The 26,745-nt window shown below is 32.0% G+C and overlaps 6 protein-coding genes across 14 annotated transcripts; 3 read left to right on the top strand and 3 right to left on the bottom strand.

The window, feature by feature from the left end:
* Positions 1 to 684: 684 nt before the first annotated feature.
* On the top strand, positions 685 to 6,173 carry LOC107366991 (uncharacterized). 4 transcript variants are annotated; one of them, XM_015934644.3, is made up of 4 exons: positions 685 to 1,451; positions 2,083 to 2,145; positions 2,421 to 5,490; positions 5,633 to 6,173. In XM_015934644.3, the coding sequence occupies exons 3-4, from the start codon at positions 2,454 to 2,456 to the stop codon at positions 5,677 to 5,679; spliced, it is 3,084 nt and encodes a 1,027-aa protein (XP_015790130.2). In that variant the 5' UTR covers positions 685 to 1,451; positions 2,083 to 2,145; positions 2,421 to 2,453; the 3' UTR covers positions 5,680 to 6,173. The 4 variants fall into 4 exon arrangements, with proteins under 4 accessions (XP_015790130.2, XP_089125016.1, XP_015790128.2 ...); XM_089268890.1 differs by having other exon boundaries at positions 722 to 1,451; positions 2,083 to 2,213; XM_015934642.3 differs by having other exon boundaries at positions 738 to 1,451; positions 2,421 to 6,173.
* A 2,807-nt stretch (positions 6,174 to 8,980) lies between these two features.
* LOC107366993 (1-phosphatidylinositol 4,5-bisphosphate phosphodiesterase zeta-1) lies at positions 8,981 to 19,498 on the top strand. 6 transcript variants are annotated; one of them, XM_015934645.3, is made up of 15 exons: positions 8,981 to 9,381; positions 9,554 to 9,671; positions 10,437 to 10,496; positions 10,584 to 10,788; positions 10,858 to 11,261; positions 11,354 to 11,687; positions 17,076 to 17,193; positions 17,264 to 17,349; positions 17,415 to 17,624; positions 17,698 to 17,936; positions 18,008 to 18,089; positions 18,191 to 18,370; positions 18,458 to 18,745; positions 18,864 to 19,013; positions 19,122 to 19,498. In XM_015934645.3, exons 4-15 carry the CDS (start codon positions 10,632 to 10,634, stop codon positions 19,202 to 19,204), a joined length of 2,331 nt encoding a protein of 776 aa, XP_015790131.1. In that variant the 5' UTR covers positions 8,981 to 9,381; positions 9,554 to 9,671; positions 10,437 to 10,496; positions 10,584 to 10,631; the 3' UTR covers positions 19,205 to 19,498. The 6 variants fall into 6 exon arrangements, with proteins under 6 accessions (XP_015790131.1, XP_015790133.1, XP_089125020.1 ...); XM_015934647.3 differs by having other exon boundaries at positions 9,005 to 9,381; positions 10,592 to 10,788; XM_089268894.1 differs by lacking the exon at positions 9,554 to 9,671 and having other exon boundaries at positions 9,048 to 9,381.
* Positions 12,483 to 13,350, bottom strand: LOC107366996 (uncharacterized). The gene is made up of 2 exons (XM_015934651.3): positions 13,269 to 13,350; positions 12,483 to 13,203 (listed from the first exon to the last, which is right to left on the bottom strand). Exons 1-2 carry the CDS (start codon positions 13,306 to 13,308, stop codon positions 12,524 to 12,526), a joined length of 720 nt encoding a protein of 239 aa, XP_015790137.2. The 5' UTR covers positions 13,309 to 13,350; the 3' UTR covers positions 12,483 to 12,523.
* Positions 14,702 to 15,635, bottom strand: LOC107366997 (uncharacterized). Its single transcript, XM_015934652.3, has 2 exons — positions 15,543 to 15,635; positions 14,702 to 15,466 (listed from the first exon to the last, which is right to left on the bottom strand). Exons 1-2 carry the CDS (start codon positions 15,580 to 15,582, stop codon positions 14,790 to 14,792), a joined length of 717 nt encoding a protein of 238 aa, XP_015790138.2. The 5' UTR covers positions 15,583 to 15,635; the 3' UTR covers positions 14,702 to 14,789.
* On the top strand, positions 16,021 to 16,633 carry LOC107366998 (uncharacterized). The gene is made up of 2 exons (XM_015934653.3): positions 16,021 to 16,135; positions 16,199 to 16,633. Exons 1-2 carry the CDS (start codon positions 16,099 to 16,101, stop codon positions 16,543 to 16,545), a joined length of 384 nt encoding a protein of 127 aa, XP_015790139.2. The 5' UTR covers positions 16,021 to 16,098; the 3' UTR covers positions 16,546 to 16,633.
* Positions 19,499 to 23,097: 3,599 nt separating the features above from the next.
* LOC107366904 (uncharacterized) lies at positions 23,098 to 24,358 on the bottom strand. The gene is made up of 2 exons (XM_015934549.3): positions 24,272 to 24,358; positions 23,098 to 24,206 (listed from the first exon to the last, which is right to left on the bottom strand). Exons 1-2 carry the CDS (start codon positions 24,309 to 24,311, stop codon positions 23,158 to 23,160), a joined length of 1,089 nt encoding a protein of 362 aa, XP_015790035.1. The 5' UTR covers positions 24,312 to 24,358; the 3' UTR covers positions 23,098 to 23,157.
* Positions 24,359 to 26,745: the final 2,387 nt, after the last annotated feature.

Genomic DNA, 26,745 nt, shown 5'->3' with positions numbered 1-26,745 from the left:
CCTACAGATTTATAATAACAAATTTAGTTCCAAAAAATTCACTAGCCTTGAAATAACAGAATACGAGATGTTAACAGAAAACTAAGACAAATATTAAAAAAAGCTTTGTGGACTTATCATAGATATGCAATCATAACCTAATTACAGAGGAGTACCAGATAATGAGAATACCTTGAAATAGCTTATTTACACTATTCACCGGGCAGCTTATTTTCTTGACTATCAACTCTCTTTAACTAATCAAATTCAAGCTAAATTGCTTTTTAAACTGATTTCTTGAGTTTCTTCATTGATATTTGGCGAAAGAGAATTAGATTTAGTTGATGAATAATCAGAGTTAAATCAAATTTAAATGAAATTCACATTTGATTTACAGTAAAATTACACTTAACCGATATTTTTGGAAATACTCCATCTATTGGAATAATTAAAACTTTTCTCTTATATTTCTCTTTCTCACTTTAATTTTAATTTTGTCCAATCAGAACGACTCACAAAAAAAGACAAAAAGAAAGAGAAAACTATTAAACAAAGAAAAAAGTATTAATTATTCCAATAGATGGAGTATCTCCAAAAATATCGGTTAAGTGTAATTTTACTGTAACTCTTCCATTGAGGGGTCGTTGAAAAATTGATTCTCATTATCTGGTCGCTTAGGAAATCGCTATTTGTACTTTTTCATTGTTTTCCCTTTTTCAATTAGGCTGCGAAAGTATTTTTGTGCTTGAAGACTTATTGCTATACCATCTCATGTTAAGCTTTAATTTAAAATTCAATTGGAGATATTTTAGCTTTATTTAATTATTCTGACATAATATTTAGCTTAGGTCATAACAATAATTGTTAATTCAATCTTGATTATCTAATTAATAACCTAATTTGCCCGTGTGTTTAAAATTCATTGTTTTTGTGAAAAGCTGAAAGTTTACTCAAACAGGAGGAAGTTGATCAAAGAAAAATACAAATGTTATCTGAAAACTCTCTTCAATTTCTCATCATTATATAAATATTGTTATTAAATCAGTAATTCTAGACATAATTGTGATTAACATCAACGAAAGTGCAAAACAAAACTACCGCCAGAAGCTGATCATCCAATCAAATCAAGTATCATCTATTCAAGTATTGAATCCAAGGAGATAATTCCTCAGGAATTATTCCTACGTAAAAATACATAGGCTTTACCGGTAGCTAACTGTACTTACTGTAGTTGTACAACTTGTGCAAGTTTAGTGATCAGTAATAAACAACTTAACGACTTGAATCAACTTGTTTGCTGTTATCATTAATACCATTGCGATTCCTGTCGATCAACTTTAATTTTACTCGTAAATTATTGACTTTAAATTGTGATTGATTAACCAACCCATCGACTATCCCAATTTATAGATTTGGAATCTATGTATACAATTGAATAATAACTGAACATGGAAAGACAACTGGAACAACAGGTGAACCGTTTTTTTGATAATCGCTATGAAACTAACTGTTGTTATAGTGAGATAATTGATCAGAGTGAGCTTTATTTCTTTACATCAGTACCACAATCGTTAAAATCACTAATATTTTGTTGATACATATGTAAAAGGTGAATAATATGTACATAATCAGCAGTAAATTATTAGATCAGTTCATAAAATTATTAGTATAAGATTTGAATGAATATTTTAGGTTTTCAATTGTTGAATGTAATGGTTTTTGCGATTAACCTTGGTTGTTGGGTAAAACTGAGGATACATGGGTTTTAATGAAACTGTTATGTCAAAGAGATAATAAATGTATAATCCAATCAAGATTTCTCACATAACCTTACTTGAAAATGATAGTTCTTTTTTTTGTTTTCTGTTCAACATTCAGTCCTGTCTTTATCAACACATTTTGCACATTTTTTTTCTATCTCCTGTTAAATCCGAGATTTGTTAATTTGTTTCACTGACTAATGGTAGCAATAGTGATAATCAATCCTTAAACAGTTTTACATTTTAATATTCATTGTTTAAGTTTTCACAACGCTGTTTCTTTGCTTCTGCCTTTTCAATTTCAACTTTGAGTAATCCTTTGTTTCTTTATCTTTTTGTCTAGATTTTTCCTCACCATTATCTTTGTATCATCAAAAACAACAACAGCCAGTAAAAAGTATCTACGGTGAGTAAATAGAAAACCCAGTGTCTGGATTACACGAGTACACTAGAGTCTCATTACCAAATAGTAAGGTAGGTTAGGCTCATTACCTACTCAACTCTTTGCTCAATACACAGGCATTGTAAAGTTTATTTTTGCCTGAGATTTTCATTTATTGAATAATTTTATAAGGATTTTTTTTCTTACTGTCACTCAGAAGCATTCGCTTGTGCATTTCATTCCATAGTCAGTTTATTTCTTGATTATTCCATCTCATATCTTTTTTCTTTTCTTTACAGTTAAACTATTCAATTACAACTTACCATGAAAACATGGTTTCAACGCATGTTAAAACCGAAACTGATAGTCATGATTCTGATAATCTAATATCACTACACGTAAATGGATTATCCATTTACGAACCAACCAGGGGTCAAATTATAAAAACCTGGAAAGTTCCATCATCAAATGGTTACTATTTTCACCGGGTTGAATTTGTTAGTCATTCTCATCATGTTGAATTTGTCCCAAGAGACAAACAACCAATCGATCAAGTGAAAGAAAATCCAACATTGCACTCTTTATTAATTGATCATACACTAGTCACAAAGCCACCTCCTGAAGATGATTTGCCAGACACGAAAACTCAACCTACAGCTAATTTCACCAGCGTGATAAAGCGAACACAATCTTGTTTTGGTGGTTCATCGAAAAGTGCTGCCCCTGTTCCATCAACTTCTGTTATTACTAACGTCAACAGTAACAGGATTTCAATAGATGACAATAACGATAAAAACAACAATTTAATTGACATTGCTGAAAGTAGCAATAGTAGCAACAGTATCGCTGGTGGTATCAGTAACAATACTGAGAAAGCCAACTTTAATAACCACAGTTCAACTAGTGCAAACACCAATAACATCGATCACACCAAAAATGTTCCAGTTGTTCCCGAAAACAATGTCGACAATTTGGATCCCAATACCGTTAATAGTATCAGTAGTGTTAACGATTTTACTAACGTTATAGAGCCCAATAAGCGTTCTATAACTAGTGAAGAAAGTGAGGGTCCTCGTGGCATTGAAAGCGATTTTCGTTTACAAAGGATTTATGGTGTAGTTGATAAAAAAATAGTTCGTTTTGGATCATATACTGTGATGGAAAGAAGACGTAAACATGGTGCCAAAGTTTCGCCAGATCCAGAAATTTTCAACGATATTGAAAATGCTTCTGATTGGGGTGAAGAAGAAATTCTACCAAAGGCCAATGACCTAACCAAGAAACAGATCTCTAGTATAAAAAAAGCCATGGCTAAGGGAAGATTATTTAACATGGGTGCCTCTGTAATTGTTAAACTTTTTCCAAAATTTTCTACACAATCAATAGTTACTAGTACTGGCAAAGTCAAAGTTAATGGGTATAGATGTCCTCTTTGTTCAGAATCTGATGCAAACCGGCGTAAAATTATCCGACATATCGAAACAGAGCATACTATGAATCAGATAATTTGTATTGACTGTAAATCTATTTTCACTACAGATCATAGTGCAAGATTTCATATTTGTTCAGACAAGAAAGAAGTAAACAATCGATCGAAACCTGGTCCCCAATCAGAAGCAACTTCAGCATCTGACACTGCCCGAGAGTCTAATCAAAGTCCAGCTATTAATAATGAAATTGATAAAAATGATCATGAAATGCTTTCTCATACTGATGATCATCATCAGCAGAATAGTGCTGTCAAACAAAGGACTGGAACTGAAAACGTGTCCGAGGTCTGTGAATCCAATTCACACAATCAATCTCGTCTGGAAACATTGCCATCGGACGAAAATTCTTTAGAAAAACAATCAAGTTCTTTAGAACTCCTTTTGGAGCATAATTATGGCGCTGGAGGTTACGAAGACTCTAATCTTGATGGTGCTTCACAATGCGCTGAAGATGATTTTCTTAGCATCCAAGATATTGGAGATGCATCAATCGAGGACGAAGTAGATTCTAACAAAAAATCAGAGGATCGTAATTATACTCCTAATATTAAAAACACTTTTCTAGAGAGGTATCATGGAACGATTGATAAAAGATTGGCTCGAACGGCTTCTAATGCTGTTATACAAAGAAGGAAGAACAATGTATCTCTTATTCAGCCTGATCCAAATGTTTTTACTGATTTGGATGGAGTTGAAGAATGGGATGAGAAAGATATTATACCTAATAGCAGAGAATTAACATCTTCTGACATTAATCGCATAAAGAAGGGTATAAAAAATGGCAAACTTTACAACATTGGAGCTTCACTTTTGGTCAAAATATTTCCCTCACTATCAAGCGTTAATTACACCACTAAAACTGGATTAATCAGGAATGCAGGTTATAAGTGCCCTCTTTGCCCAAAGGAGAATAATATTAAAAGGAAACTTTTTCGCCACATTGAAGCTGATCACACAATGTCACTTATTATTTGCACCCTCTGTCGAGCTCTCTTTACTTCTGAGCATAATAGTAAATCTCATCAATGCACTATTCGACCATCTACTCGAGCTAGTTTAACTACCCAAAATGACCAAGATCATGAATCTGAAGTTTTACAACCAATCAACTCGTCAGATGTTAAAGACAACCCAACTACTTTTATCACTACTATTATCAATAGTAACAAAAGCAACATTACGGGCAATGTTTCAAGCATCAATAAACACAATGATACGCCTTATCCATCTGATGGTTTCTCGGGAAGTGTTATTCGTACCCCTAGTAAATCAAACAATAGTGAATTCTCATTTAATTTCCCGAAATTGACAGATACTGTTGCATACCAGCCTGATAGAGGAATGAAGCGTAAATTGTCTCCCTACGATTCAAGATCATCCACTTATTATAATAATCAAGGAGTTTCTTCAAAGGGCAATAACGATTTTGGGGAATCGGACAGTGGAGAAGATTCTTCATCTTCATCAATCATAGAAGAAGAAGATAGTGAACAAGAATCTAATCTTTCTATTGTGAATCAAACAAATGTGTCAAGTATGTTACAGAACATCAACGATGACTCTTGGAGTTGGACTTATGACTATCAAACCTCTAAAACCAATGCATTAGCTGATCTTGATTCTTCGTTAAATGACGATGAAATGATCAATTTAGAAGAGGCTGATGAATCATTGAAACGCATTTTCGGTCAAATCGATTCGACTCAGTTACCCACCAGAACTCGAAATTGTGTTACTAAACGTCAAGATTATGTTAAACATATCCAACCTGAACCATCTATCTTTTCTGATTTAGAAGGTGTTGAAGAATGGAAACCAAACGAAGTTATTCCAGCTCCAGGGGAACTGACGAATGAGGATATTCGTCGAATTAAAAAAGGTATATCGAACGGTAAATTATACAACATGGGACAAACTATTATTTATAAAATATTTCCAGAATTTACGACAATCACTGATCCAACAAGTCAACCTAATGATTCTATTAAACTAAAATGTCCTGTTTGTCCTGAATCATTTAGAGTCCGAAGGAACGTTGCGCGCCATTTCGAAACTTGTCATACCATGAGTTTAATCACCTGTGCTTTCTGTCATGAAGTGTTAACCTCAGAACGCAAGGCCAAATATCATCGGTGCTCGGAGCCAACAGAAAAGAAAACTGACCATCAATCTTGACCTATTTTTAACCTTAATATTCGATTTTTTACCGCTTTTGATTACATTATCATGAACCCTGCTCACTACCATTTTGATATCTTGTCATCATCCATCCAATCACAATGTTTATACTGGTTCATGGCAATCTTGTCTGGACACCATTTTCATCGTTATTACAGCCATTACTTTTCATAATTCAGCATTTTATTGTTTTATTTATGATAATGTTTATCCTTTATCATATCTCTATACATGTATCAAATTCCTTCTTACCTTTCATTTTCCTTATGTTAATTTGATTCTAGTTTATTTAATTATGTTTACTTGTAAGCTCACTTGTTCATTTGCCACTATTCGTTACATTATTTTATTACACATTACAATAATATGTAGTTTAAATTTTTATCAACGATGACTGTGACTTTGATTGGATTACAATTAATTGCTATACAAACAATTTTTTCCAGTGTTAAAGTCCGAGTTTCAGGACTATTTAGTCACTCGCGTTTCACAAACATGTCATCCAATAATGAAACCAGTATGGAGTCTACCTTTTTAAAAGTTAACCGACGAGGAGGATTAATGAATCGTCGTATAATCATCGACGAACAAAATAAAACAATGGAATATCATAGATACCGGAAAAAGCTGACTTTTCATAAAAAATCAATCTGTAAGTTATTCTTTGTCTTGTTACTTAACTAGAAATTTTTCTTAATCTAAAACACTTTTTCTTGTTCGCTGCTTTAGATTCAATTCAAGACATAACAGACCTTCGACAAGGATGGAGGAAAAGATGCGTCGTCTTTGAGTGAAAGGCAAACAAGACACGGCAAATAACGTCGTTTTATAAATTTCTTCGAAGCTATGAGTATCCTCAACCGACTAAACATTGCCATCAATAATGAGCTTGCTAAAGAGCTTTTCCAGAAATCAGGAAAAGTGACGAAGAAGTTTTAGATTTGGACGAATTTTTGATCTTTTTTGATAGTCTTGAGCACCGATGGGAAGCGGACAAGCTCTTTTGCCAATATGCCAAGTCAGGAGGAACTACAATGGGACCCGAAGAGTTACAAAAAAATTTTAAAGAAGAGCATATTGATATGATATTGAAAACACGAGGGCGAAGCCCTCGTGCATCTAACCATCATTTCACCTCGCAATCGTTGTTTAATTATAATTATACTATACTAAGGATTTAACTAATTTCACACAAAAGAGTACATTGCTTGTACTGCTAAACGTTTAGTCAGAATTTATCCCGCGGCTCTAGATTTAATTCATCAAATTATGACCCTACAATCCATTGGAACGTTGGTATTTTAATTTTTCAATTCACAGTGGCTCTTAACGTCCAAACTCTTGGTAAACATTTGTTAATCAATGAAGCTCGATTCGTAGCCAACGGACACTGTGGTTATGCATTGAAGCCAGATTTTCTTATGAAAACAAAAGAAGGGCAATCACCAAAACCTCTTCGCCTTGAATGACCGTCTTGAGCGGTCAACACTTGAGGAATACGGATTCAAGTCCAGAGGATGATATAATCGATCCTTATGTAAAAATACCTGTGATTGGACACGGTGAAGATAGACAAAAAATGACGACTAAAGCTATTTCAAATAATGGTTTGTTAATTGATTACCAGTTTGATCTAATTTTTTAAATATGGCTTGAATTTATAAAATTAAATCAAACTGATTATGTGCATGTGAATCATTAATATTTTACATCTTATTCTTTTCAGGTTTTAATCCGATTTGGCTAGAAACTTTCGTATTAACCATAAACTAGATTTACTGAAAACAGTGTAATCTGAGCTTTTGATATGCAATTTCAAATATTTTTAATTTTATGTGTTTTGATGCTGTCGAAAGACGTTCTTTATTTGGAAAAGAGTGAAGGCAAAAACTCGAGCATTCGAGTTAAGTGTTGAGTCTTGGTAGGTTTGTAGAAGCATAAAAATTTATTGCATTAGAGCTCACTAATGGACTCAGTTTTTCTGGACTCAGTTACAGTACGACAAAATCTCAACATTTGTCTCCAGCATATTTTTAATTTGGATAATTTTATTGATCTTTCAGGTTGCATTGAGAAAATGCTTTAGTGCGAATTTTCATATATAGGGTTCATGTAATTGAGAAGCACAGGTTTGTCTGAATCTTACAAAAAAGTATGAGAGGATGATAAGTTCAGGTTTTACAGTAAATTCAAGTTCTTCCTTGGCCTCCACAATCACCTGACTGCAATCCAATCGAGAATCTCTGGCAATATCTTGATGATCATATTCCATAAGAAGCGAGAAAAAATATAAACTCTCTGAACATGCAATAATAGAGACTTGGATAATGCAATACCTGATGAGTTCCTTATCAAGCTAGTCAAAAGTATGCAAAATCGCCTAAAAGAGGTTATATAAGCTCGAGATGGACCAACTAAATATTGAATAATCAAAAAAGCTAAAAAAATTGACCAAAAAGATACAAACATGATCTCAGTTTGTCTATTTCAACTTACTTAATGTTGCTCAAAAAATGGGGAAATAATATCAACAGTTCATATTTTGTATATCACATAATTTCGGTTAACTAAATATAAGAGTAATTACTTAATTATCAAATAATGTACTTAAAATATTATGTATCTCAACTAAAACACCAAAATTTAGACGAGAAGACGAAAAAAAAGCCTTTTCAACTTATTTATAGACTCCTCTGTATGAACGTTTTGTTCCAACTTGTGGCGAAAAAGTTATGGACAAATTACTATTACTTTTCTCAGAGCTGAATTAAGCAGATGGCTTAGAATTTTCTCAGAATTTTAGCTAAGGAATTAAAGAATCTTGTATATAAATTTCAGAAATATTGCACTCGTAGAGCATTCATCATCATGCAAAATGCAACTTTCAAAGAGATGTACAAAAACTTTTTAGTGAACAATGAAAGGCTGAAAAGGCCAGAAATCGAGTTGCTGCTGGAGTTGATGCAGCAAGTCGCGAGAAAAATATTCAAAGGTCAAAGTTACATGTTATTACGATTGGTTTTCTCAGGTACATAAAATTGCCATTCTGAAGACATAAGTCATTGTCAAAAATAATTATTAACTAATAATGAATAGAAACTCACAATTGATTTCAAAATGAAAATTTTATAACATAAAACAAACAATGCTATTCATAGAGCGATTTAAGTAAGAATAACACAGAGAGTGAGAGAGATATTTTTTCGCTCAAAACGAAACTTTCTCTATGCAATTCAGTTTATTAGAAACGTAACATTTAATCTTTAATTATTAAAGTAAAAAGGTAATAATTTCATCAATAGATTAACTTTCCAAACAATATTTACTGGGGTTATTTATGTGCTTTTACAGTTGTATAACTTGTGCAAGTTTAGTTAACAGTAATAAACAACTTAACAACTTGAATCAACCTGTTTGCTGTTATCATTAATACCATTGCGATTCCTGACGATCAATTTTAATTTTACTCGGTAATTATTGACTTTAAATTGTGATTAATTAGCCAACCCATCGACTATCCCAATTTATAGATTTGGAATCTATGTATACAATTGAATAATAACTGAACATGGAAAGACAACTGGAACAACAGGTGAACCGTTTTTTTTGATAATCGCTATGAAACTAACTGTTGTTATAGTGAGATAATTGATCAGAGTGAGCTTATTTCTTTACATCAGTATCACAAATGTTACTTTCAAACGTTATCATTAAGATTTGTAAGACAAAGCTACTTAATTTACCAATTGTCTTTTTTGCCACAGTTTGTGATCATCGCTATTAGACTTCATTATTGTCATCAAGGTTGCAACTTCTAGTGACTTACCTGTTCTAGTCTAGGTAAATCTGTTCTTCTCATTTTGCTCAAAGCACCAATTGAAGGTAATCAAGTTAATAACTTCTTTTTTTGTTATCTCATTCCGATTGCCCCCCTTGTCTTAATACCGCTTCTTTTAGTGATCACTGATCAAAACTGTATCAGCAACATATTGCTAATATAAGGGAATACTTGAAAATAAATAAATGTGAAAAAATTATGAAGATATTACCTGTGTACATGTAATTTAGCTGGTAATATATGCTAAAATTAATCGGTAAATCACCGCCAACTAATCATTAAAATCACTAATATTTTGTTGATACATATGAAAAAGGTGAATAATATGTACATAAACAGCAGTTAATTATTAGATTAGTTTATAAAATTACTAGGAAAAGATTTAAATGAATATTTTAGGTTTGCAATCGTTGAATGTAATGATTTTTGCGATTAACCTTGGTTGTTGGGTAAAAACTGAGGATACATGGGTTTTAATGAAACTGTTATGTCAAAGAGATAATAAATGTATAATCCAATCAAGGTTTCTCACATTAACCTTACTTGAAAATGATAGCACTTTTTGTTTGCTGTTTAACATTCAATGCTGTCTTTATCAACACATTTTGCACATTTTTTTTCTATCTTCTGTTAAATCCGAGATTTGTTAATTTGTTTCTCTGACTAATGGTAGCAATAGTGATAATCAATCCTTAAACGGTTTTACATTTTAATATTCATTGTTTAAGTTTTCACAACGCTGTTTCTTTGCTTCTGCCTTTTCAATTTCAACTTTGAGTAATCCTTTGTTTCCTTATCTTTTTGTCTAGATTTTTTCCCACCATTATCTTTGTATCATCAAAAACAACAGCCAGTAAAAAATATCTACGGTAAGTAAAGGAAATTAACTGAGAAGAGAAAATAGAAAACCCAGTGACTGGATTACAATTAACTGCTATACAAACAATTTTTACCAGTGTTAAAGTCCGAGTTTCAGGACTATTTAGTCACTCGCGTTTCACAACATGTCATCCAATAATGAAACCAGGATGGAGTCTACCTTTTTAAAAGTTAACCGACGAGGAGGATTAATGAATCGTCGTATAATCATCGACGAACAAAATAAAACAATGGAATATCATAGATACCGGAAAAAGCTGACTTTTCATAAAAAATCAATCTGTAAGTTATTCTTTGTCTTGTTACTTAATTTTTTTAATCTAAAACACTGTTTCTTATTACTTGCTTTAGATTCAATTCAAGACATAACAGACCTTCGACAAGGATGGATGACTACTAAATTCAAAAAGATAGAGGAAAAGATGCGTCGTCTTTGGATGAAAGGCAAACAAGACACGTCAAATAACTGGGTTAGAGAGGAATGTTCATTTTCAATTGTGTTTGGAACTGATAAGACATTTGATTTAATTGCTGCCGATTCTATTGAAAGAGAATTTTGGTTAAATAAATTGCGATATATCATGTTTGAAGCGAAAACAGCCAAGAAAACCAAAGATCGACGAGCTTTTGTTGAGAAATGTTTTAAAGAAGCAGACAAAGATGGTGATCGTTTTATAAATTTCTTCGAAGCTATGAGTATCCTCAACCGACTAAACATTGCCATCAATAATGAGCTTGCTAAAGAGCTTTTCCAGGTAATTTTAATTTAACACTACTGTTTCACAAGCAAAATGTAATCTTGCTTTTTATCCCTCTCTTCCCCTTCTTTCCATGTTGGCAACACCAGAAATCAGCGAAAAAACATTCTACCAGGAAAAGTGACGAAGAAGTTTTAGATTTGGACGAATTTTTCATCTTTTTTGATAGTCTTGAGCACCGATGGGAAGTGGACAAGCTATTTCGCCAATATGCCAAGTCAGGAGGAACTACAATGGGACCCGAAGAGTTACAACAATTTTTTAAAGAAGAGCAAGGAATTGATCTCTCTTTGGATACTTGTCAAAAATATATTGATAAATTTCAAACTTCATGGTATGCTTCATTGTCTACTAACCTCTTAGAAGCATCTCAAAGGCAACCCGCTTCATCTCAAATCCTTGAATTGTACATGAATTCGAAAGGTTAGTGCCATTAGATTCATTGTAATTATCATTGATATTATTGTTCCCTTTCTCAACCTCCTTTCGGGTCAAAGCTTTTATTTACATTTACACTTTAATATCAATTGTTACAAGAGAAATGATTAATCACCTTTCTATTTCTCTGTCTTTTTCCGTTTTTGGAAATTTCTCATTTTAGTGTTTACTTTTTGATGTTTGCTTTTTGTCAACTTTTCTTCATCTCTGCTTTTAATACAATCAACATACGATATCATATCATGCATAGTTGAAATTAATATAATTACATATTGAATTGTGTTTGATGAAAGGGAAATAGTGTTCAGTTATTCTTATTGCCCCAAACGCCTGAATAATCATTGTATTATAATTAAAAGTTTAGCGATTGTTGTACAGACAATTTATATTGTAATATTGTATACAATGTTTAAATAATAGAAAGATGAAAAATTAGCTTTTTGAAAAAAACAAAACATCAATTCAATTTGTGTACTTTAAACTCACCATTACAAAATAAGATGACAAAGAAGAGTTTCGTATGACAATATCAATTAGTAAAATTTGAAATTGAAATTGATGAACAAGTTATTCCATAAACCATTAGATTCTGATAGTATGGTTTCATTAATCGTTATATGGGTGTAAATGATACTCAAACAATTTTAAACCGAATGGGAAACATGATCAACTATTCGATTCTCAAGATTTTGAATTGATTATTATTGATATTGCTTTTTGTTGCACGTTTTTTATGAAATGAAATGGACAAGATTCTGATATTGAGATTTCAGAATGAGATTATACTTATTGCAATTTATTTATTCATTTAATTCATGAAATTAATAAAATCTCTTGACACCAGTCAACAGTTCTAGTTGTCGGTAGAAAATGTCGATCAATTGTTGGAAATTGGTGATATTGTTCTTTAGAGCTATTAAAGTTTGTTGTTGAGGTGTCCAGACTCTCATTACGTTTACCATGTCTTCCAATTCATTTGATACTCCTCGACCTAAAACTTTGAGTTCATTGGAAGTCTTTTCATCAGCAACAATTTTATCAATATCTGCAACAAAAGCTGCAATCGAATCCATAGTTTGTTTTTTAACTGTGTCAATATTGGCCTGAGTTAGACTCTGCAAGAGTATGTCAGGATTGAATTTAGTTAAAACTGGATGTTTTAGGACTTCAAATTCATATTCAAACATATCATTCAAATAAGTAAATTGATTGATGAAATATTTGATCGTCTTTTGATAAGTATCATCGCCACAGATGACTTCATGTTGATCCATTGATTTAACATCAGCTTCAAGAGTCGCCAAGGCTTGATAAGTAACTTGGCAAAGGTTAATTTGATCTCGAGTTAGGCCAACTGATGAACTCAGTTTAGTCAGCTGTTCCATTCTGTGCTCGATACGTTTAGTAATCAGTTGCTTGACCAAAGCAGGACTGTATTTATCAACTACGGCATTGAGAAAGTCAGTTTCCTCAACTGCATTCGAGTAACAGATTACTGATCCTGTAAACAGCAGAGAAACAATCAGTCATGAAAAATATGAAAATAATAACAAAATTGATTCTTACCTAAAATAAGGGAACAAACGAGAAGAGTTTTTGACAACATTTTAAAAGGTTTAATGTGTTTGAATCTGGTTCAGTTATAACAATATAAAAATGATGGTTCACTCATGTTGTTATATTTTTATATTTAACTCAATCAATGGTTTCTCATCTCTGATAATTTTCCTTGGATTTTACAATTGAAATTTTTATCTCTCAGTTATCACGATTGTACCATTATGGTTGTACCGTTGGATTGAGAGGTTATGAGATTGAAACACGACAATAAAATCTGGTTATTTATCTAATAACTTTGATTTATTGTGATTTAAATATATTTATCTAATTGTTTATACGAATCGCTACATTTATGAAAATATTATCATTCTTTTATTGGCGTTTCAATTGATGCTGAAATATTATATTTTGTTTCTTCTGTTTGTTTTATGATTTTGTTATCGACATTTCTTGTTTTTCTTGCAATAATGATACTCGAAATTTCAAATTTGACTTTTCAAGTTCATTTGAGTGCTATTTTTCTCGTGAAAAACAATAATTCCCGAATTCGCCAACTCTGTGGGATGTTTTACATTCACTCTGATAATGATAATTAACCTTCAATCAATTGTTTTTAAAATGTGCATGATTGGTGATTCCAATGTGAAATTGGAATAGATAAGATTAGAACTAAGATTTAACTAACACAACTAACAATTATAAGGAATATCTTTTCGAATAATTGTCTCGATTTGTCCAAATTAAAACATTATACTTGTGCCGGTGGTACTTGCTTTAAAATTTAAGTGAATTCTGACTGAACCTTCTAATCGAACCACAAAATATATTTCACTTCCTGATATTACAGTCAATCTGCATTGAAAAGATTCAAATGCTAAAGCAATCATCGTCAAAATGGCGAAAAACTTGCTTGCTTCAAGAATAATTAAGTTGATATTTAACCAGAATTTGAAAATTTAAAATTCGATTGAGCAGTTTGTGCATATTTTACTTAAGATTTCAGTTGATGTTCAGTTTCTGAGTTAGTTTATGTTGAGTATTTGTAATAACCCGAATTTTATGATGAACTCGAATTCATAATGAAAAAAATCAAAAATAAAAAGCTTGCGCTTTTTTGCAAATTGAGAAGAACTTGAAATTGCAATTATCATAATAAGAAAACAATTGATCAATATGGTCACTAAATGGTAAATAAAAGTTAAAGATCATTAAATTTGGGTTAGTCTATATCCGATGTCCAGACAGAGTTTCATTCTAATTTTTCTTTGCTTCTATTTCCTATTTTACGTGAATGGTTTAAAAACAATTTCTCAATTTTAGTAAAAGTTGCTTAAAGTTTGGCTGCGGATTCACAATTTGCTTGAACATGCATTCTAGTAAAAACTCAGGAATTCTTAGTAGATTTTCAGGTTAATTAAAGTGAATTTTTTTTATTTAGATTGTATTATACTGCAAAAATTTTATTGATATATTTTAGCATTGCTAAATGATACATTAATAAAAGTACATATTTTCATTTCTGGACTTTTACTTGTTTGATAAAATTCGATATTGTCTGTAGAATACATCGATGATTTGTCCAAATCGAACCAAAGTATCGTGTATGATATTTCTGTAGTTGGGAATAGTTTCTGTTAGAAGATTGATTTTGTCATAAGTGTTTTCAAGCTCTCGATAAGAAGCGCCGGACATTGCTTTTACGAGGTCGTCATTGCTAGTTGAATTGTATGTCTTGATATCATTCATAAAGATTTTGATAGAAGCAAGTGATTTGGATTTTAGATAATTGAATGATGGGGAATCAGTGATTTTCTTTTCGAGAAGAACTGCTGGTGTATCAGGAGTCAAATTGGGAATCTTGAGTAATTCAAATTCTCGATTGAATGTTTCAGTCAATAATGCGAAATGAGAAATGAAACCTTTGATTGTCTTATCATAAGTAGTATCACCACAAATGACTTGACTTTCATCCATAAGCTGGATGTCAGATGCGAGGACAGCGTAACTGTTGAGAATGACCTCACAGAGATTCACTTGTTCATCGGTTAGGCCAATGGTCGAATTAATGACTTTGATTTGTTGCATCTTGTGATTGATTCGCTCCAAAATCAAATTCTTGACCAAAGCAGGACTGTATTTCCCAGAAGCCTCAGTAAGGAATTGGACATCTTCAGTCTGAGTGTCACAGCTGACCAAATTCAAGCCTAGTTCAAATAGGAGAGTTAAATTTTTTATTAAAATAGCAAAAAATTATGAGTTAAATTCAAATAATAGACTTACCGATACATAATAAAGCAACGAAGAAGGCTTTTGAATACATTTTTAGTTTGATTTTGTAATGAAACTTATGACAATATCAATCAGTAAAAGTTGATTTGAAATTGTTATTATAAATGAACAAGTTGATATTTATAATAACAAGTTTTATCATTAACCGTTTATTTATCAGAAAATATGGATTGTTTTAAAGTTTTCAAAGCTAATGCAATCATTATCATGTATGAACATTGAACTTGATAGCATTTATCTTGAAATAATTGTTTAAACATTCAATTCTAGGTTTCAAAACACGTAGCGCCTAACAATATTATTTGTATAAACAATCGAGTATTATATTGATGAGGTAAGATTGGGTATTAATTGGGTGGATATAATAATCAATTGATTTCAAGTCAACATGAAATTGATAAGCCATTCTGGTCTGGATTATTATACTGGATTTGTAAGCTTTGTATTAACTATTTTCAAAACTAAACTCAGTTTATTACTTCATGTTATAAGCTTGAATATCAGTGAGTTACACTAAATACTTTTGATTTAGAGTAAATATTTCAAGATGATCAGCAAATTCACTTTTCTTTTTCTCATGCTAGGTAAGTCCATGTTTCAGATAATTGAACTATTGTATTAAACATAACCTTTTCTCAATTTGTTAGGACTAACTCTTGTCTCTAGTAAACTCCAGGATGTTGAATTTTTGAATGAAATCTCTCAAAAATACAGTCCACCGGTAGTTGGTCGAATGATGCTCAAACGTATTGAGGGTCGCATGAATGAGGTGAAACGAGCCAATCGTTCTAGAAGTATGACTGCTGACCAACACTTTCTCTGTACATCCATTTACAATGCTTTGGACACGCTACATCATGATGTTGAATTAATGGATAAAAGTCCAGTTCTTTGTGGAAACCAAAGATTTGAAAAGGTCATCAATTACTTTCTCGGAAAATTTAAATGGCTCCTAAATTTGTACAACAAGGGATCATTGAAAGCTTTGCAATGAACAGTAAATCTTAAAACATGATCCACGTAATCAATGTACTGAACAAATGTTTTCTATTTTAAATAAATTCCAATTTATAATGCAACAACTTGAACAATTACTTTATTTAAGCTCTGAAATTTTATCATGAGCTGAAGTAAATGAATTGTTTGGATGCAACTTGTATCAGAATACATTGCTATTCTTATTATATGGTACTTTTTGACCATATATTTGACTTTAATCATGTATCCACTTTCATAAAATTGATTTCACATTATTTGCATTTCAAATTAGATTTGAACATCAGTTAACTAACGGCTTCGACTGCGTTCATGCATGTAAATCATGTTGCTCCTCGTCTCATTAAGTTAACTAACATGCAAAGTGACCGTTTATTTTGAATTTTTACTTTAATGGTAAAAATTGATGAAAATGATTGATTTTGAACACTATTTGATATAATATATTGAAATATTAAAACAGATATTCTGATGTTTGCTTTATCTCATAAACTAATGATAACTTTCTTTCTGATATTTTCCCAACAGGATTTGAAGCAATGCTCACCTCATCTGAATTTGATTTGTTCAACCAGGACCATTACAATACACACCAAGATATGAATCGACCATTAAATCATTACTACATTCTGTCATCACATAATACGTGAGCATTAATTTTAGCAAATTGAATGAATTGATATTGATGCTAAATTTGCTAATGATTGTTCAAACAGATACCTGTTAGCTGGACAATTAGTTGGAGACAGTAGCATTGAAGGTTATATTGATGCTATGAGAAGAGGATATCGATGCGTTGAATGTTAGTTTGCCAAATATAACAATGTTTGTCAGTAATTAATTTACATCTATTTTCATTGCTATCAGTGGATATTTGGGATGGTAATGATAATGAAGGACCCATCGTTTATCATGGATACACCATGGTTTCCAAACTATTACTTAAAGATGTATTGGAAGCTATTGGAGCGTATGCTTTTGATACTACACCTTATCCATTAATACTGTCTCTGGAAATTAATTGTTCCCAGGAGCAGCAAAGTTCAGTCGCAGGACTTTTGGTTGCAATCCTTGGAGGTAACAGATCGAAAATTTGTCAATAATTGAATCACCCGTTAATCATTATTTTTTTTACTATCTATTCTGATAGATAAGTTATATAGAAGGCCGATCATTCCGAACGAACGTGAATTACCAAGCCCTGAAATGTTAAAGAATAAAATATTAGTCAAATCTAAAGGACGCCCCTCTGGTAGTGAAGATACCGATTCTTCTTCTTCTGAATCATCAGAAAGTGAAGAAGAACTCAATGAGACTCGCCGATACATTACGGACAGAAGGTATTCAGTTTCTGCAGTTGCCAAATCATCTTCGGGTAAATCAAAAAAAGTAAGAGAATCAGCTAACCTCTACCAAAATGAAGACTAATTTACTTTTTTATATTTTCCCATGAACTCTAGCATAAAATATCGAACAATTTAGCGGATCTAGCAGTCTATTGTTCAGCAAAAAAGTTCCGTAGCCTTGAAGATACATTATCATGTAAGTTTCATAGCAATAAACTTCGATTGTTTTAGCTAAATGATCCAAATGAAAAAATGATAATCTTTGTTAATGTTAAATTTTTTTATCGTGATTTTCAGGGAAATTCAATGAAATGTTTTCTCTCAAGGAAACCGTCTCAGCGGATTTGGCTAATTTTTACACAAAAGAGTACATTGCTTGTACTGCTAAACGTTTAGTCAGAATTTATCCCAAAGGTTCTAGATTTAATTCATCAAATTATGACCCTACAATCCATTGGAACGTTGGTTGTCAAATGGGTAAATATTGACAAAAAATTACAATCGCATGATGAATTATTAACATGTAATCTTAAAAACTTGATATTTTAATTTCTCAATTCACAGTGGCTCTTAACGTTCAAACTCTTGGTAAACATTTGTTAATCAATGAAGCTCGATTTGCTACCAACGGACACTGTGGTTATGCATTGAAGCCAGATTTTCTTATGAAAACAAAAGAGGGACAATCGCCAAAACCTCTTCGCCTTGAATTGACCGTCTTGAGCGGTCAACACTTGAGGAATACAGATGCAAGCCCAGAGGATGATATAATTGATCCTTATGTAAAAATATCTGTGATTGGACACGGTGAAGATAGACAAAAAATGACGACTAAAGCTATTTCCAATAATGGTTTGTTAATTGATTAGCGGTTTGATTTAATTTTATAAATATGGCTTGAATCTATAAAATTGAATCAAACTGATTATGTGAATAGGAATCATTAATATGTTGTATTTATTTCTATCAGGTTTTAATCCGATTTGGCTAGAAACTTTCGTATTGACCATAAATTTTCCAGAATTAGCATTCCTCTATTTTAAAGTCAAAGATGAGCGACTAAGTGGCAAAGATGCCAAGTTGGCTGGAAATGTGATAGCGGTTACATCAATGCGAACAGGTAAGCCATTTGAAAAAGAAAACCCTTTTCAATCTATTGTTAACTATTGTAGTTGATTTCAATGTCTGTAACAATTCAGATTTTAATCCATTTCTTTTTCTATTGCAGGCTATAGACATTTACAATTATTAGACAATCGTGGTAAAAAAATTGATGGCTGTACACTTTTCTTGAAAGTCCATACGGAATGACGAATTGTTAATTTGCTTTAGGATTTTTTTATCTTAAATTTATTTCATATTTTAACTTTCCTTTTGAAAGAAATGTTATAATCAGATGTCAGATTTATTAAATTACCATTATTGTTGTATTTAAAATATTTCAGAATCATAATCATGTCTGAAAGTTTTGTTCTACATGTTACTTCCCAACAAGTTTTTCATGAAATAATTTAAATTGTTGCCTCTATTCATCCTCGTAAAGTATATTTAATCAAATATACAATTCAATCAAGAAACTTTAATAAAACATTTATTTTCATTTCACGAGACACAAAATGGCAAATGTATCTATGATTATTAATTGTAACAGCATTGCCAAATATTAGTTATCAAGTTTTTCACCAGTGTCCCAATCATCGATTGCTGCTGGAGCTACAGCTATTAACTTGAAGTAATCACTCACAGAATCACTTGCAGTACTTTCTGGATAAATCCGTTTTTAGATGGCCTTTTGATCGGCGTAAATCAGTGTGTAAATCATCCCTTAGTATTATGTAACCACCGTGAGATAAGAATGTTTTGATGAACATAATGATAGAATAAAAAGAAATATAAATAGATATTCGGCGATGATTTCAAAACTTGAGATTCACACATTTTTCGTAATTACATCTGTTTGTTGAGTAGTGACCAGTGTAACCACCGTAAGATAAGAATGTTTTGCCGCATACGCATTCATATGACAACTTGAAATGGTGTGTCAGGACGTATATCCTCGTCTTTGGCAAACTTGGGGTCATGTATCTATTCGCGACACAAGCATCATTTTCACATGAGCAAACAAAATTTTTGCCATTTTTAGTCACACGCTCGTCAGACTGAGCTTCATCCCAAAGCTTGCTAAATTGGTCAACGGTTATTGGGAGACCAGATTGATAAGGCCGGAAAGCACCGTTTTGGTATTTGACAAAAATTTTGTCAAGGTTTTTTTCATTACATTCCGACGATTGTGATTGTAGTTTCTTAACACTATCCTTATACTTACATCTGCTGAAAGAATAGTGAGCAGTGTAAGAAGCGTAATAAGTAATTGGCTGTCCACAGCAACATTCGAATGTTATGCCTAAATGCTTTGCAAATAAATGATTCTTCATTGCCACACTGTTCTTGTGTTTATATTGGCACGAAGGGTTTTCACTTAAGCAAACAAACTCTTTTGCAGCATTTCTGGCTACTTCTCAGATAAAACCTCATTCCAAAGTTTTTTGAATTCCTCAACTTTTAGTAGGCGGCCAGATTGATAAACACGGTACGCACCTTCATGGTATTTATGAAAGTATTCATCCTCACTTGGCCTTTGCTTTTCATTCTGCAAATTTTCAAATAACCAACGTGTGATAACAGGAGAAGAATTGTATTTCAAATTTTTGATTCGTCGGTGAAATTCTTCAAAATTTTCATAAGTCGATAAGTTGATGTTTCGCTTTAATTCAGCCAAAGCTTCATCAGGGTCAGATGACAGAGTTTCCATATATGAATCTCGTTCACGAGATGGACTTCCAGATGGTGATCTATAACCTACTTGCGATCTTACGCGAGAGCTAGATCTCGATTCTTGGCCTGTTGAGTGATGTGATCCGGCGAATGGGATAGAACTATTAGATGAAAAATATCGTCCATATCTGGTGCACTTTGTTCTTCTATTGGGTTAGACGATTGATCAGAAGTCGTTGGTATATTATCGGCGGCGAATGATTTTCCAAAAGCTTTGGAAATAAAACATTGAATTATGAATTGCTCAAATTACTGAAGATCTTTACGTACCTTTAGTTCTTCTCCTTTTGTTGGTAGCTAAAGAGCTAAATTTTTATGTTTTTTCTTGCCAAACCTTTTCAGAATCTTTTTAATGTTGATACACAAACCTTTGGATGATAGTTGGTCAAAAAAATGCGATATAAACAAATGCTTAACCACCAGACTTAAGAAGTTTTATCTTGGATAATAAATGGCAAGACACTTCATAAACAATTAAAACGTTGCAATGAACAAATTATTAAATTTAAGTCAATAACTAGCCGACTTAGCTTTGTAGAAGCAAAGATAACCCCAGAGTCTGGAACAATGCAATGGGTAAAGAGGTAAAAGGCTAGCAACTCTGTTGCTATAGACCGAAGGCGGTGTAATCAAATTTCAAAACAAAAGATTCACTCAACCGTCAATGTAATCCAATTCATTCTATTGGAATCAAAAATTGTTCATTTCGAGACAGTTGATAGACACAATGGCCACATAACTCAACTCATCTTGACATGAACAGTCTCTTGTTCCATTGAGATGAGGTAAGTTACACCGGCGATTGAGTCTATCAACCTTCTCTTATTCCAATATCATCGGCGATTGAGTCTATCAACTGTCTTGATTCGTTTTGCTTTATATTTTGATTTATAAAAACCAATTTTCTAAGATAATTTTCATCAAAAATGCGGAGCAAAGCTGATTAACACTACTGAATGAATTGTTGTACTGACTATGAGATTAAGTTACGATAGTCAGTGACTACACAGAATCGGTTTACTAATCCATCTACGCTTGAGTCTTGTTCCAATAGGATGAGGTGAGTTACATCGACGATTGAGTTCAACAATTGTCTTGAAATGAACAACTTCTTGTTCCAATAGGATGAGGTGAGAAACATCGACGATTGAGTCCAATTGTCTATGACTACGCAATGCAGTAACAATAGTCGGCATGACTAAACAATCTCTTTTTACGAATCCATCGACGATTGGGTCTATCAATTGTCTTGAAATGAACAACTTCTTGTTCCAATAGGATGAGGTTAGTAACATCGACGATTGAAAAAACACGAGACAGTAGGTTCAGCAAAACTTTACACAAGTCTAATACGTGAGTGAACTTATCAATTTTATTGAGTAGAGATATATGAGGCCATGATGTTATTTTATCTACCTTTCAACTTGGAAATTTTATGTTTCAATTTCGACTAGTTTCAATGCTGCTATCATGTCGGCTTCTCGTCTCAATACATCCTCGTTAACAAGTACAACATATTTGTACATCTATCAACAACCAATCGTCTCATACTTCGCTCGTTATGACTTACAACGTCACATACAGTTTGAAAATTTCTCACTCGTTTGTAAGGGTTGCAAGATCGGATTGGTCCAACAGTCAGCCATGGAAAATCAATTCGAAAATTGTGAACCTCCGAAAGCCATTTGAATTGATTATTTGAAAATTTTTTTTATTAATACTCATTTAATTATCATATTCATAATTACATTACATTTATTACATTTGCTTTTTCATTAAAAATAGTTAAAAATTGCGTTGTGAAACTTAATAGTTATTAAATTTTTTTCCATTCTTATTCAAGATTTTAGGCAATCATAAGGATAGTGTTAAGAAACTGCAATCACAATCGTCGGATTGTAATAAAGAAAACCTTGACAAAATTTTTGCCAAAGATGAGGAAACACGTCCTGACACACCATTTCAAGTTGTCATATGAATGCGTATGCGGCAAAACATTCTTATCTTACGGTGGTTACACTGGTCACTACTCAACAAACAGATATAATTAATATCTATTTATATTTCTTTTTATTCTATAATTAAGTTAAAGTGCAAAGTAAATGCAATTTTTTAAGCAACTTACGAACTGTATCAAAATTTACTTACATGTTTACATGAGTTTACATGGTATGGTTACATAATAATATACACTGTAATTCATTAAAATTGTAAATTAAAAATTTTGAAACCTACTGAATGTAATAACTGTGTGTAAAAAATAGCCCAAAAAGCTTTATTTTTAATCATGATCGACTAATAAATGAAGAGGGCAATTTACAAATGCCGTAGGATTTTAGTTTTGAAAGAAAGTATTGTCATTGTTGATGTTGAGATTTCAGAATGAATGATATTTATTGCAATTTATTTATTCATTTTTATTCATAAAATTAATAAAATCTCTTGACTTTAGTTACCGCTTCTAGTGCTCGGTAGAAAATATCAATAAATTCTTGGAAACTTGTGATCTTACTCTCTAGAGCTTGTAAGGTTTGTTCATGAGGTGTCCAAGCTCTCATTACGTTTACCATATCTCTCAACTCAGTTAATATATCTGCACCTAAATAATTAATTTCACCGGAAGTTGTCTCATCAGCAATTTTAGCAATATCTGTGGTAAAGGCTTCAATCGACTTGATAGTTTGTTCTTTAATTGTGTCAATATTGTCCTGAGTTAGACTCTCCAAGAGTAATTCAGGATTAATTTTAGTTGGAACCGGATCTTCAATTTTATAAGCGGGCGTTGTATTTAATTCAGTAGATTGATCAATAAAACTTTTACCAGATAACAGTTCTAGTTGTCGGTAGAAAATATCAATCAATTGTTGGAAACTTGTAATCTGATTCTTCAGAAGTTGTAATTTTTGTACAGGATACGAAGATTTCATTTCGATTACCATGTCTTTCAACTCATTTGATATTCCTTGACCTAAAGCTTTCAGTTCATTGGAAGTCTTTTTATCGGCAACAATTTCATCGATGTCTGCGGCAAAAGCTGTAATTAATTCAATAGCTTGTTGTCTAATTTTGTCAATATTGGCCTGAGTTAGACTCTCCAAGAGTATGTCAGGATTGTATTTAGTTAAAACTGGATGTTTGAGGACTTCAAATTCATATTCAAACATTTCATTCAAATAAGTAAATTGATTGATGAAATATTTGATTGCCTTTTGATAAGTATCATCACCACAGATGACTTCATGTTGATCCATTAATTTAACATCAACTTCGAGAGTCGCAAAGGCTTGATAAGTAACTTGGCAAAGGTTAATTTGATCTCGAGTAAGGCCAACTGATGAACTCAGTTTAGTAAGCTGTTCCCTCTTGTGCTGGATACGTTTGATAATCAATTGCTTGACCAAAGCAGGACTGTATTTATCAACTACAGCATTGAGAAAATCAGTTTCCTCAACTGCATTCGAGTAACAGATTACGGATCCTGTAAACAGCAGAGAAACAATCAGCCATGAAAAATATAAAAATAATAACAAAATGAATTCTTACCTAAAATAAGAGAACAAACGAGAAGAGTTTTTGACAACATTTCAAACTAAAAGGATTAATGTGTTTGAATCTGGTTCAGTTATAACAATATGAAAATGATGGTTTATCCATTTTGTTATATTTTTATATTTAACTCAATCGATTGTTTCTCATCTCTGATAATTTGCCTTGGATTTTATGATTGAATAAAAATTGCAATGTTGAATAATATTCAAACAGAAATTTTTATCTACCAGTTTTCATGCTTGTGTCATTGTGCTTATATAATATAAAACATAAAATTTATATATAATGCAATATAATCAGTCTTTTATCGGCGTTTCAATTCAGGCTGCAATGTTACATTTTGTTTCTATCGACATTTCTTGTTTTTTTGCCAATAAATTTGCTCGAAAATTCGTAATCGTGATAATATTCAAGTTTATTTGAGTACCATTGCTCTCGCGAAAATCAATAATTCGGGAATTGGATTGCTGTGTGGGCTGTTTCACATTTGTTATGATGGTGATAGCTGCTAATCTTTGGTAAATTGTTTTTGAAATTATGCTTTGCATGATGGATGATTCCAATATGAAACTAAAATAGATAAGATCGGAACTAAGATTTTACTAACAACGATTATGTTGAATATTTTTTGCAAGATATGTCTCAATTCAATCGAAACAAATTTTCCCATCTCTGATCAACAATTTTTATTTATCCAAAAGATCTTCTGTCCTCCGGAGATCATATATTCTTCAAATTAAAAAGTTATAATACTTGATGGTGCTTACTTTGATTAGCTAAAATGTGAATCAAACTGCATATCGAACCGCAAAATATATGCGACAACCTAATAGAGATTGCAAGAAAGTCAATCCACTTTCAAAAAACCCCAATTCACAATGAAATAAACCTTCGTCAAAATAAAAGAAAGGCTTGCTTGCTTTGACAATCATTCAAAGTTTATGTTTAACCAAGATTTGATATTTGCTACTAAAAAGACACAATTGTCACAAATTGACACAAACACTGCAAGAAAAATGGGCAAAAACGGATAAAATAAATTTCCTTCAAATTTAGACTCTGTTGGTTTGTAGGCAATTAAAAACTAAGGCCATTGGTTCTATTAAATAATTTATTCGATGGATAGTATTAGAGAAAATCTGGTTCGAAGTTGAAACTTGCAAAGCTTTTTGTACCATTATGGGAAGCAGATTTTTTCAAGAAACTTATAATACTGAACTACCTTCTGATAATAAACCACAAAATGTATTCATTTTGAGAAACAAAACTTTTGTTTTTCTGCAAAACGGATAAGTTCAATTTTCAGTTGAACCGATCGTTTTCTAGGACTATAAAAGTTAAGGAGCTGAAACTTATCATTTGTTCATAAAAACTGTTGGCTAACATTATGGCTTGAATAATTTTAACAATTTAACAATAGTTCCCTTGATCTTGCCCATTGGACTCAAAACTTTGAACCTCAATATCTCGAGAAAGGCATCACATTCAATGATCATTCTTTGACCAATTTAATCCCTTCCTAATTAATAATGCAATCCAATTCAATAACATTCTATAAGAGCATTTTGGTCTTGGGTTTTGAGTTGTAAATGCACGAGGAACAACTTATTTAACAAAACAAACTTATAACAACCAATATCTTGGTAAATAAAGCAATTTTTGGGTTAAGCTTGCAAAAGAGATGCAAAGAGTGCTGCCAAAGGCTCGAACATTTGAGTTGTGGGTTAATACTTAGTGGACTTTGTAGGGACATGAAAACTGAGTCGATTGATGCTATTAAATAATTCATCTGATAAATACTTTTCGAGAAAATCGAAGTCAAAGTTGAAACTTCGATCGCTTTTTGCTCATTCATGGAAGCATATTTTTTCATGGAACTTAGTTTGAGGATGTAAGTTTTGATAGACAACCAGAAAATGGACTTATTTTGATAGTAAACATTTTATTTTTCCATTAAAACCGCTTAGTTCGATTTTTAGTTAAAGTGACCTCATTCTATGATCGTAAAAGTTAGCGAGTTGAAACTTATTATCAGTCAGTAAAAATTGTTTGTTCTTATCATGGATTAAATACTTTTTTCAATTTATCAATAGTTCTCTCGATTTTGGCCATTGAACTTAAAACTTTGAACTTGAATAGTTCGTGAATGGAGTTAGGTACAATAACCAATCTTTAACCAAACATTAGATTTCACCATGATCTATGACTGAATATCAAAGAAAACTGAGTTTTGCAATGAGAAATTTATTTAATAATGAATACAAACATAAGATTTGTGTCTGATTAACCATTCAGCTTTATACATCAAGCTCAAAATTACTTATGCTATAGCTTTTTTTGTAGGATCTCGAATGGTCACAAGTTTCTTTATATTATAGCCCATGTTAAAATCTAATGTTTGGTCAAAGAATGATGATTTTAGGTGATGCCTTTCTCGAAATATTGAGCATCAAAGTTTTAAGGCCAAT

This window comes from Tetranychus urticae, chromosome 3 (genome assembly GCF_039701765.1).
Source record: "Tetranychus urticae isolate SD_2017Ah chromosome 3, NJAU_TeUrti_SD_1.0, whole genome shotgun sequence".
Taxonomy (NCBI): Eukaryota; Metazoa; Arthropoda; class Arachnida; order Trombidiformes; family Tetranychidae; genus Tetranychus; species Tetranychus urticae.
This window is presented reverse-complemented; position numbering and strand designations above follow the sequence as displayed.